Here is a 12,590-nt window from a genome sequence, read left to right as displayed (position 1 = left end):
GGTGAAAATGGCTACCAAATGCTATTATTGTGTGAAAATTCTCAATTTTATTTTTTACATTTTTAACATTATAATGCTATAACTTATTGAAAAGTGTATTGATCAATATAATTTTTTTATGGGAAATACTATTTTTTAATAATCCCTTTTTCATTCTACATACTTTATCTTAATCAGGATATTAATAAGGAACTAGCAGTTTATGAAGCTTTTGGAATAATCCACCAATTTTTTAAAATTAAACACTATCTAAAGATTTGCATCGAAGCGTTTATTTTTGATAGTGATTTTAATACCTGTCAGATATCATTATACTTGATCCAACTATGCCACGTCACCACTGTGCCGTGACCCCTCTGTGCTGGGTTTTTTTTATATTGATCTGGACTATAGTTTATAGATCTAATTTTCGGCCAACTCGAAAAACTTCAAGATCAACATTTTGAAGTTTTAACTTAAAAACTTGTTGGTATTCTTTATTCAGCTATATGGTCTAGTGAGATAACTGTGAATAGGGGTTATTGTAAACATGGCTGGCATTTTGAACCAAATTAACAAACATAAATTGAAATTTAAATATTTAAGTAAACAATTTTTCTTTCATAAATGATATTGGTTAAGTTATTTTTTAATATTAATTTAAAAAAAAAGATAACATGAAAATTTAATGAAATTTCAACCACTCAGTAAAAATATTAAAATATTTAAAAAAACCCAACCCAGCGCAGTGAGGTGGCGGCACAGTGGGGTCGTGACATAGTTGGGTCCACTATAGATGATATCTGACAGTGATTAAAATCACTATCATAAAAAACGCTTCGATGCAAATCTGTAGATAGTGTTTAATTAAAAAAAAAAAATTGGTCAAAAAAGTAGGTCAAGTGAGAGCTGAGAAAATAAATGATANTATATTTTTCAATAAGTAGCCATTTGCGTATAGAAGATAGGTCGTTGGGACAAATTTTTTTTTTTTCATTTTATATTACATAAAATAAGCTTTAATTTGATATATGTTTAAAGGACGCAGTATTTCCGGAACATTTTCAAAAATTAAGTTGAAAAAGTTAGTTTTTGTAAAAAAGTTACTACTTTAAATACTTCTAGTGAGCTGAATAAGTGTTAGATTTTCAAAAAAAATTATATCAAATGAAAGGGAAATATCTAAGGTTTCAATACAAAAAAATATTATTTTTATTTGTTCATTTTTGAAAAAGTTATGGCAGTTTTAAGTACAAAAAATATCCCGATAAAATGTAATTTTTATCGCAAACATTACATTTTTTTTTAAATTTTCGACAGCCATTTGCACATAGAAGATAAGATGTCGGGACAAATTTTTTTTTTTCATTTGATAGTATATAACATAACCTTTGATTTGATATATGTTTAAAGGACGCAGTATTTCCGCAACATTTTCAAAAGTTCAGTTGAAAAAGATTTTTATCCCAAACATTATATTTTTTTTAAATTTTCGTTAAGTTAAGTTTAAAAAGTTCTATGTTTTATACAATATTTCAAGTTTTGAACGCCCCCTATATAAGGGATAATTGTCCAATTTTAATAAAAAGTATGTCAAAAGAAAGATGTACTTATAATGTATTTATAAAAATATAATTTGTGCTGATATATACATTTTTTAAAAAGTTATAGCATTTTTAAGTTGAAAATTTAAAATTGAAAATTTTAACACAAAAATAGTGTTTTTTTAACTACGGCAGCCGGCAGCCGTTTAAATGTAGAATNAGTGTTTTTTTAACTACGGCAGCCGTGTAAATGTAGAAGAAAAAGTGTCGGAACAAATTTTTTTTTTTCATTTAATAGTACATAAAAAAAGCTTTAATTTGATATATGTTTGAAGGACGCAGTAATTCTGGAACATTTTCAAAATTAAGTTGAAAAAGTTAATTTTTGTAAAAAAGTTGCTATTTTAAATCCCCCCCAATGAGCAGGTTAAGTGATAGATTTTCAAAAAAATGATATCAAATGAAAGGTAAATATCTAAGGTTTTAGTANAATGATATCAAACGAAAGGGAAATATCTAGTTTTAGTATAAAAAAAATTTGTTGATTCTTCTAAAAGTTATAGAAGTTTTAAGAAAAAAAAGTGAAAAAATTTCGAAAATTAGAGATTTTTAAATTTGTAATTTTTTTGGATATTTCCATCATTTGGAATTATTTTCAATTTTTAAGGGTAATGTCTTCAACTAGATACGATTTGTGATCTTTTGACGTATTTTTGAAAGAAATCGGTCCAGTGAGAGCTGAGAAAAAGTGGCAACAGACATAAAAAAAAAAACACATCATAGTAAAATTAATACCTTCTCCGCTTCGCATCAAAATTAAATTTTGAAAAATTTTTATGTTAAGTTATTTTTCTCAAAATATAATGAATTTATGAAAAATATTGTTATAACCTTTTTTGTAGGCAATAATAAGTTCTATAACTAATATTCTATTCATTTTAGTGATAAGTGTAATATTTATCGAGTTAAACACAAAAAAAGCAAAAACAACCATCAAGTGCCATATTTCAACCCTAATGCGGCACCAGAAGGGGTTGAATAAAAACTTCCAAATTTTACCTACATTACATTTTAATAGTATTTAACCAATCTAGAGGGTACTGTCTTAAAAAAATTGAGTTTGAAAAATAAGGACCACCCTAATACACGTAATAGGGCTAATGTGAAACGACTTAACTAGTAGGATCGTTACCTCTAGCTACCACTCATGCGGTTAAATTTAATTAGGTTAACCCAGGTTACGATAGGTTACCTTGGCTACGGTTACATCGGGATTCGTGACCTTTGGTAAGTTTGTGTTGGATTTAATTTCCTCTGCCCCCTTCTCATCCCATCAGATGATGGAATCCCACTCCATGGAGTGGAAAACCAGAGGGTGAATACCCTATTTTATCCTATTCTTTTTAAATGTTTAAACTGACTTGAATATAAATTACTTAAGTTATTAAGTTGAATTTTATAGCATTCAACTAGTATTAGTTGAAAAAAAATTATAAAAAATTTAATAAAACTTAAAAAATATCTATTTCTGAAATTAATAAAAATATAAATTTGCTTTACTAAATTTGTTAATTTTTAATTTTACATATTTCTTTGTTTATACTTTAAATTGAATTATCTGATTATTTATAGTGTTTTTTCTGTACCATGAATTACTTTTCATTAAATCAATTTTAGTTTTATAATATTTTATCAACTCATGACAATTTTTACATTTAATAATAAAAAAGTCCGATAAATGTTTATCTTATCTTGTGTTATTTTGGTTTAAATTAATAATTTAATTGATAATTGTAGGTCTACTTATAACCATTTTAATGATAATATTATTAAAATGATTTTTTATTATTCAAATAGAATTTTATTCTATGTAATTCTGCTATCTACTATTATCTGCGTAACTCGTCATTAGAATCAACTGGTTTTCATAGTTCTTAAAATAGGATTAAAAGAATAACCGTACAAAAAAAAATTATAATCCATCCACCAGGAACAATTTATAGAGCAAGATGAATGACAAATTATATTATATTATAAATATAGATATAAATAAAGTATATTCAAAATATTAAAAAAAAAGTTAACATATCTATCAAAACATATATGGTTTTTGATTTTAGAGGTTGATTTCTAGATCTAAATCAACGTTTACCTTTTTATAGTCATGTATTACATAAAACAATATTTCATTTAATGAAATTCAGAATTATGTAAATATTTGAATACTATGCAGAATATATAAAATTGTCTATTATTACCAAAAATTATATAGTTTTATGTTTAAATATTCAATAAATCATAGAAATCAAGACTTCGGATAGTTTTTTATTTTTCGTTAGAAGTATCGTTGACTAAAATAGATCTAATAGCAGCGGATGTATTCGCGTACAATCACAAAAAAAAAAAAAACACGGCAAGTGAAATCAATTTCAATTTAGTCCGTTATTAAATATTTGCGTTTGTGGTGACGCACGATAGTTTTAATTTAAAATATTTTTAAATTTAACATGAAATAACATTAAATTTTATTATAAAACATAGAACATATATATATATACATATTTATGTGATATTGGACCATTTTAAGCGAAATATTGGAACTTACAAAAAACTCTAATATGGTAAGTAACACAATTTATTGAGTGGTAAATAATTCCAAAATGTAGTTTTACTAAGATTAATTGAAACAATACATTTTACACTATATCAACTTATGTAACAAAATTTAAAAAATAATAAATATTTTTATATATTCCTAATTTAGGAGAAACTAAGAATCATTATTTTTAGAAATGATTTATATAGCAACATCTTTTGATGTTCTTCTTCTATTGATCATCTTTTGATGATTTCAAAAAAAAATTGAAATATTATAGTCTAGTAGTCGTACACACAAACAGAGTAAAATAACTATTAAATTACAAAGTAAAATGATTTAAGTTTGACACGTCACCGCCTTTTGCTCTAGGCTGGCGCTCACCCGTATCTCTCTTGATATCAGCCGTCCAGCTATTAATATGACAATCGGTTGTCATCGGTTGTCTCCCCGCCTTTGACACTGAGATAAGGCCGCTGCCGAATATGGATTACTGATATTGCGTTCTGTTCCGTTTCCGACGTACCTGTAACTGGTTACCCGTTGTTTTGTCGTTTTGAGTTTGTCTTTCTTTTGTTCTGAGACGATACTTCGAGACCGATACCTAGAGTAAGCTGTGTAGTATACTATATCTACATATATACATTTGGGTTGTGTAAGAAATTGACACGGCCCGCGTCGCTTCATTATACACGATGCTCCGCGACTCGTGCCACCTTTATCAGCCGTCGCCCTACTATGAGTACTTGACTGATCAACACCGTGTGTTATACGCTATGGTGCAAAGTCCGGCAAATGCCGTACATCCGACCACGACCCGCCGCAAATGGTGCGTGAGTCTTCCCGTTGTGAAAGCGACGACGTCGACCAACCGATCCGCACCCGCGCACCGTCGCCTACAACGCTTCTAATCATTTTGCCGTCCAAGGATTACGCCGGACACGCGTCGTCGACGCCAGCGAAAGTGCCGCGATATTATGCGAAGATTATTATTACTGTGTTTATCTTTTCGGTTTGTTTTATTTTAGTTAAAATAATCTGTTGTCGCTCATTTTAATAAACGTCCCACGGGTCTCTACCCTCAAAACCAGTGTCGACCACATTTTGGCGACGTAAGTCTTGTCAAAATATATCCGTTACGGCTAGGGTCGTCAACCGAGTAATATATATATATATATATTTACATACCGAACTGTTCGTATTGCTACGATCGTTTTTTCCTTTACGCTATTTTTACTGTTATCGTTGTAGAACTATAAGTTATACATATATTAACGAGATAACCTGTGCGATCGCATTATTGGATACGCGTTAAGTTTGTAGTTGAAATCTATTATATCAATCTTGAATCGTCAATAAATACTTTGAAAACATAAGAAATGAATGATTTTAATTGTCTGTCCTGAGAAAATGGGATAAGTAACTGTTTAATTCATAAATTACATTTTTTTTTCAATTTTTGAGTGTAATATCTTCAATTAGATACAAATTGTAATCATTTAACAAATCGTTGAAAAAAATTGGTCAAGCAAGAGCAAAGAAAATGAGTGACATATCACTGTCAGATATAATTAACTTGATCCAACTATGTCACATCACCACTATGCTGGATTTTTGTTTTTGTATTGTGAACGAAATATTTGCAACGAATGCATTTTTTTCGCTGTTATTTTTCTTGATTTCATGGACATTACTTTGTCTTGTTTTCTCTACCATAAGTCAGGATTTCAAATTTAATAATGTTCTCAGATGGTATAAAGTCCGATGAACTATAATAATGTTTATAATTTTCTGTTAAAGTCATACGGATTTGGTAATAAGCATTGAATCGGATCTAATCGCAAATATACATAAGCGTTTGTTTTTGTATCATTTATATCTTTTGAATTGGATAATTGTAATTTCCAGCTATTACAAAAAAAAACACATCATATGAAAATCTTTCAAATAGTCCTTATACTTTTACAACAACTAACAACTAATTAAACAATATTTTTCAGAAATTATTTATTGCAAATATTATATTATTGGTTGTTTTACAAAAATGTGAAAAGGTATTGACCAGCTCTGATAATCTCGAGGAAGCAACAGGATTAACAGACACTAATGAAGAAGATAGTAAAATACTTACAATTTCTTTAAATATGTATATATTAATAATAGTTATCACTATTATTGACTTTTTTTTGCAAAATGATTTGTCTCTTTCAAATAAATAGAGTAATAATTAAAACAAAGGCATTTTTATAGACAATTGAAAATGCAAATAACAATTATTCAATCACATATAAAAAAAATTCTACTAAAAACAGTTAGGAAGGATTCTATTATGAATTTTGCAAATTAAAACTATGCAGTGTTCGCGTATTTATCACACTGATTTTTTTTTTTTTTTGAAAAAATTAATGTCATTACTCATGTATTGTCAAACATATCATAAAACCAGTAATTTAGATGCTATAATGCTGACACTTTATCTAGATTCCTTAGAATAAATTTACTTATAAATAATTGAATTCTCAACAGTGTGTGACCATTAATTTGTTATTAACAATCATTTTAGTTACTTTTAACATTGTATCTGAATTACCTTAGAACAGTTATTTAAGCGTAGAAAACATATGATTCATTAATTATAACCTAAGACATAAAATTGTTAATGGTACAATTATTGACGTCTTAAAATAAAAATCTTCTAAATCAATGTTGTGGATCTAGAAGTAGCAATAAAGCAGAGGTCTAGAAAGGGAATAGTGTATATGAACGGTGTGTTTTTTGTGAACAAAATTGAGATAAAAACCACTAAATAATTTTACTAAAAACCCAGTGAACTTATTTGTAAAGATTATATGTAATAGAATAATTATATATAATAAAAATATGTCCTGAGTATTTTGAAATTGTAAAAACGGGCAAAAAGTGAAAATATTACTTAGTGATAACATCACTTTGTGTCAAGGTCACTAGGGGTATAAAAGATTTTTTTGGATAGGGGTGTCAGTGTTGATAATGATAAAATTGTCACCCGTAATTCATCTGCAATTTTTTAAAAATATCTTTTGCTACCTTTTGAGTTTAATATTTTTTAGTTTTATATTAATTATATTTTTAATATAGTATTAATTTTGGGTAATTGGCTACTAGAGATCAATTAAAAACATTAAGTTAATTTACAGTTAAATATATTTTTATTTATTATTATTATATTTAAAAGTACATTTATTTCTACATAAATTTTATTATTTATTGGAATACCATTTTTATTTATTATATAATAAAATTGAATATATATTAATTAAATTGGTTTATGTTGTATTCAAAAAATCAGTTAAATTAATATATATAGAATATACGTATAATCATTACACAGGTGTAAGAAATTATCCCATGTGAGTGATTTTTGCAAGGAAATACAGGAACGTAGGATCAGGTTAATTAGATTAAATAAAAATGTTTATTATTACTAAATACGTTTTATGTGAAATCTTATATATAAACTAATGAGTGTAATTAATAAAATAATATAATTAAACGTTATTAAAATTTCTTTTTTTTATAAATTGATATTTTTTAGTTTGTGTGATGTGTCATGAGGAAATGAATGTTAATGATTTTATACATCCATGTTGTACTGTGAAATATCATAAGAAATGTTTATACAAATTCATAACCTATAATAAATTAATTTGTCCAATTTGCAAGAAAAATCCATTTGAAAGTATATTATCTTACATATTAAAATTGTGAAGTGAGATAAATATAAACGATTGAAGTAAAGCTACATGTACTTTATTTGATAAATACATAAATTATTATTTCGAACTTACATTTAATATAATAGAATTATATTAAACAACTAGATATTATCAACCTAAAATTAATCCTACTAAAATATTCTAAAAGAAAAAATTAATTTATAATTGAATCATTCGTTTATATTTACTCCACGTAACTCTACTCTTTTAAATGAATTACATTTTTGAAGATATGCTTTAAAAAGGAATTTTATAGAAAATAAGTAGCTTAGAGCACTTATCAATTCTTATGGTATATTTTTGCACAACTTATCGTAAATATTTAAAACTTTTCACCTCTCCCTTTCTGTACACTTTTTCTCTGCTCTTAGTGTGTTGTCAATCGCCTAGTATTCTGAACCATACATTGTAGCTGGTCACACTACAGTCTTATAGAAATTACCTTTTAGCCTTACTGAAATTTTTTTTTATCGTATAAAACACTATGCGCTTCTGCCTAATTTAACTATCCATAAATAATCCTAAGTCTGAAATCTTCTTACCCATTGTTTTGCACAACTAATCGTAAATATTAGAATTTTTCTTTTCTCCTATAACGTCCTCATTAATTCTCACTGATTTCCTCATTTTACCTACCTAGTTTATTCTTGGCCAAATTCATACTTTATGTATCTGTCTTACTCCTACTTATTCTTAATTCCTTTCCATTAAGAGCTAATCTCCAAATATCTAGCTTTTAATTAATTTCATACTTGTTTTTTCCTATTAACACTATATAGTCAGTGATCAACACGTTACCTCTCCTTGTATTTGGTAGACTCCTTCATTTACCCTAAAATCTTCTTTTACTCCACCCACACTTTTTAACCTGGTACATGTGTAATCGTACATATTGTCTACTACATTAAAGTATTCACAGCTTTTTCTTCTTTTCTACTTATGTTGTGTCACCTCTAATTATTTATCTGTTTCCTATTTTCATGTTTTCATGTTATGAATCATAAGTTTTGTGCTGCTATAATTTACACACTTTATCACGTCTCCATTGCCTTTAAATATCGGCACCATAATATTATTCCTTTATTCTTTTGATATTTTCCCCTTTTTTTGTATTTTTTAAAAACGATTTTATCAGCCATCCGGCACCTAATCTGGTCTTACCCTATTATTCTTTTACATTGATGCCACAGGCTCCCATACCTTTTTCTCGCTAATTGAATCTACCAGTTTCTTGTTCCATATCTTTTAATTTCTTTCTTGGATACTTTTCATTCAGTAATTTATCGAAATATTTCCATTTTTTTCACGTCATCATCACTCGTTAGTTGCGTCTTATCGTCACTTTTTATACACCTTACAATGTTATAATCTTTAGACCGTTTTTCTATATTTTTTGCAAGTCCATAGACTTATTTTACACCTTCCTTTTATCTTAATCTATCTTACAACTCTTTCAATTAATGTTTGGTAGAGAGCGCCTATAACAAAGACTTAGTGGACCTGTTATCACAAATACTGTTCAGTATATCATTTTGAGACAGCTAGTCTGTAAATTTTTTGGTTACCTAGCTCCCTGTCAACCCAACATGGAAATTTGACTGCCTACGCATCGATTGCTAGCCGTGGACGGTCCATCGTTGTTCTTCAACGAAAAAATATTGTGCGTATTTCGTATACACAGAATGCGGCTCTATTTATTTGTATTATTGTTTGGCCATAGTGTGCCATAAATTTATTGGTTTGTTTCACATTCTATTGTGCCCTGTCCTCTTCGAATTTTCATACCTGTGCACTACTTTAATGGTTGACACTGTCCGTCACAATAAAATAAAATTTCAACGCAAACATACTTTCTTCATACATACTTCCCATCGCTGAAAACAGCATTCTAGTGCGGTGTACAAACAAACCGTTCTACAGTCTAACTGCTTCATACAAAACAACTAATATTATATCTGCTTTATTTTTGGACACGCAATCGAATCAGTTAACCTTAAGTCTAAATTTATCTGATGTAACTGAGTTTTGCAAAATTTAACTTCAGTTAGTTATACATCTATTAAATTTTGATACCTGTTACCGTTAATTTTATCCACATGGATTAAATTAAAATTAATAAATCGCTTTTTTGAAAATACCCGAAAATTTGTTAATATCAAATTTTTGGTAGTAAAGAAATAGAAGTAAATAAGTACAAAATAAATATTATGTGCTTGTTTACATTATTATTAATGAATATGGTATAATGAATCTTATATATTTCTGTGATGGACTAGGTAGTATACTCTTAAGAACGCCCACTGGTCATTTAGTACACTGACGTTCTATATTTCAGGGGTTGTCAATTTTATAACGAAAGGTAGTGTACAGGTAGTGTATAGATAGTATACATTTAATCAATCAAATAACGTAGCTAACGTAAATTTAAACCACATCGTTCTTATTTGGAATAAATTTACTATTTTTTATGTAAACTGTTCTAAAATTATTGGACACTAATTTAGAGATTAACGAAATATGGTGTTGAATATCTAGTCAATTTATAATGATGTTTTTTAAAGATGATTTTTTTCTAAGGAATTCGCATGTGCCATAAATGTCAAACTGATAAAAGTGATAATGAGTTAGAAAAAATGAAATGTTGTGGTATTGATTTATGTAAATTTTGTGTCAAGAATAACTTGAGTACTCAATGTATGTGCAATGAAGACTTAGTGAAAGGTACTTCATATTTATTTTACTTTTTTAAAATAGTGTCGATCACATTTTAAGTACCAGATTAAATAATTTAGGATCATAAGCAATTAATTTAGATAAGTTGATTATTATATTATAATAATTTTATATGCAAAATAATATTATTATTATGGTTCTATTATTTCCACAAGAAATTAATTTTAGCTTCATTGCAAAGTTGAGGAGGTATTAATTTTTCTATTATTTGTCCTCTTTTGTTTGTTAGCACATTTTTTCAATTTTCACAGAACCCATTTCTTTCTATAATGTGTCAAAAGATTACAAATCGTATCTAGTTTAAGGAAATTACTCTCAAAAATTCTAATCGTTTTCTATGTTCCCTATAATTGGGTAAATTCTTAAAAAAAATTACAATTTTTAAAATTAGTAATTTTTGACATTTTTTTAACTTCTTTTTCTTAAAATTGACATAACTATTTGAAAAATCTTAATTTTAAATTAATGCTTGTATAATATTCTCTATTTTGATAACCAATTATCAGAAGACAAGTTCTCAGGATTTGTCGTCGTGGTGAAAACAACATAAAAGTTATATAAAAAAGTACAATTTTTGCGTAAATGTTTGAAAATTTTAGAGAAAACATTTAACTTATAAATCAAAGAACTATTAATCAAGATATATTTAAGAAAACAGTAGTAGATGATGTTTTTGGAATAAGTCATTCATTTATTCTAAATATTGACACGGTACCGCGTTGCTTCGTGGTACACGATGTCCCAGCGACTCGTGCCATCTTTATCAGCCGTCGCCCTACTATGAGTATTTGACTGACCAACACCGCGTGCCATACGCCACGGTGCAAAGTCCAGAAAGTGCCGCACGGCCGACGACGACCCGCCGCAAATGACACGTTGAGTTTTCTTCCCGTTGTCAAAGTGACAACGTCGAGGATGTACGCCACCGACTCCGGACGACCGGACTCGACGAATCGATCCGCACCCGCGCACCGTCGCCATCAACACTGCTAACTTTTTGATGTCCGAGGATTAACTTTTTCAATATAACTTTTGCAAATGTTCCAGAAATACTGTTAATTATATACATGTCTTATTTTAAAGCTTATGTAATATTCTTTATTTATCACAAAAAAATGTTCAGAAGACAAGTCCTCAAGACTGCCTTTTTCAGGCGATCCAGTGGTCGCACGTCAATGCGGCTGCTTAATTATTCGCATAAAATAATGAAATCACTATCAAATATTCAATTTAAAATTGTGTTATTAATTTTTTTAGGTCTTATTTTCGACCCCAATCGTTTGTGTACCTTTTGTGGAATTGTGAAAGGAAAGTACTCTTATTCATCTCGTTGCCCAGAAATTTATTGTAAGAGATGTTTTAAAAGCCTAAGTAATCAATGTAATGGGCATTGTCCTTATTGTCGTGAAGAAAGAACGAAGAAGAAATCATTTTCATGTTTTCCTTAAGTGCAAATATCTGAATAAATACAACTATAATTATCTAAATTAAAAATATGTCAGATTGTTTGATTATTATTATAATATGTTATCGTTAAATAAGAAAATAACATAAAATCAATTACTTGAACAAGGTGTGTGATTATGTACAATTATGTCCAAATGATGACATCACTAATACTCATGTAAATGACACAGCTAATTTATTTGTTAAATATATTTTTTCGTTGTCCTCTTCTATTTTCATTAATATTTTTTCTTCTATAACAGAAACTTAAACCTTATTATCATCTTCTTTCTAATGTTATTTTTAATCTAGTTTATCTTATTACTAAGATTTTTTTGTCTAAAAATTATAAATCGTTGGTTCCAGAAGAAATAATTTATAATTGCCATAAAAATAATTTATGTCCCATTGAAACAGATAATTGTTACATTTATTTGTCTACAAATGAGGTTTCAAAATAGCTACTTTTCCAAAAAATTACCTTTTTCAACTAAAAAATTTGAAAATGTTTCGGAAATACTATGTTTTAAAATATTT

General features: G+C 28.0%; 2 protein-coding genes across 2 annotated transcripts in view; both read left to right on the top strand.

Moving 5' to 3' along the window:
- Positions 1 to 12,286, top strand: part of LOC126897411 (uncharacterized) — a 55,444-nt gene extending 43,158 nt beyond the window's left edge. Inside the window, exon 6 of the mRNA XM_050670974.1 lies at positions 12,181 to 12,286. The gene's annotated coding sequence lies outside the window, so the exon portion shown is untranslated. The remainder of the gene's footprint in view (positions 1 to 12,180) is intronic.
- LOC126897409 (uncharacterized) lies at positions 3,976 to 12,286 on the top strand. The gene is made up of 5 exons (XM_050670969.1): positions 3,976 to 4,144; positions 6,120 to 6,237; positions 7,694 to 7,837; positions 10,452 to 10,595; positions 11,865 to 12,286. The coding sequence occupies exons 1-5, from the start codon at positions 4,142 to 4,144 to the stop codon at positions 12,053 to 12,055; spliced, it is 600 nt and encodes a 199-aa protein (XP_050526926.1). The 5' UTR covers positions 3,976 to 4,141; the 3' UTR covers positions 12,056 to 12,286.
- Positions 12,287 to 12,590: the final 304 nt, after the last annotated feature.

This window comes from Daktulosphaira vitifoliae, unplaced genomic scaffold, assembly GCF_025091365.1.
Source record: "Daktulosphaira vitifoliae isolate Bord-2020 unplaced genomic scaffold, ASM2509136v1 Scaffold_2, whole genome shotgun sequence".
Taxonomy (NCBI): domain Eukaryota; kingdom Metazoa; phylum Arthropoda; class Insecta; order Hemiptera; family Phylloxeridae; genus Daktulosphaira; species Daktulosphaira vitifoliae.
Note: the sequence above shows the minus strand (reverse complement) of the source record. Positions and strands in the feature narration are given on the sequence as shown.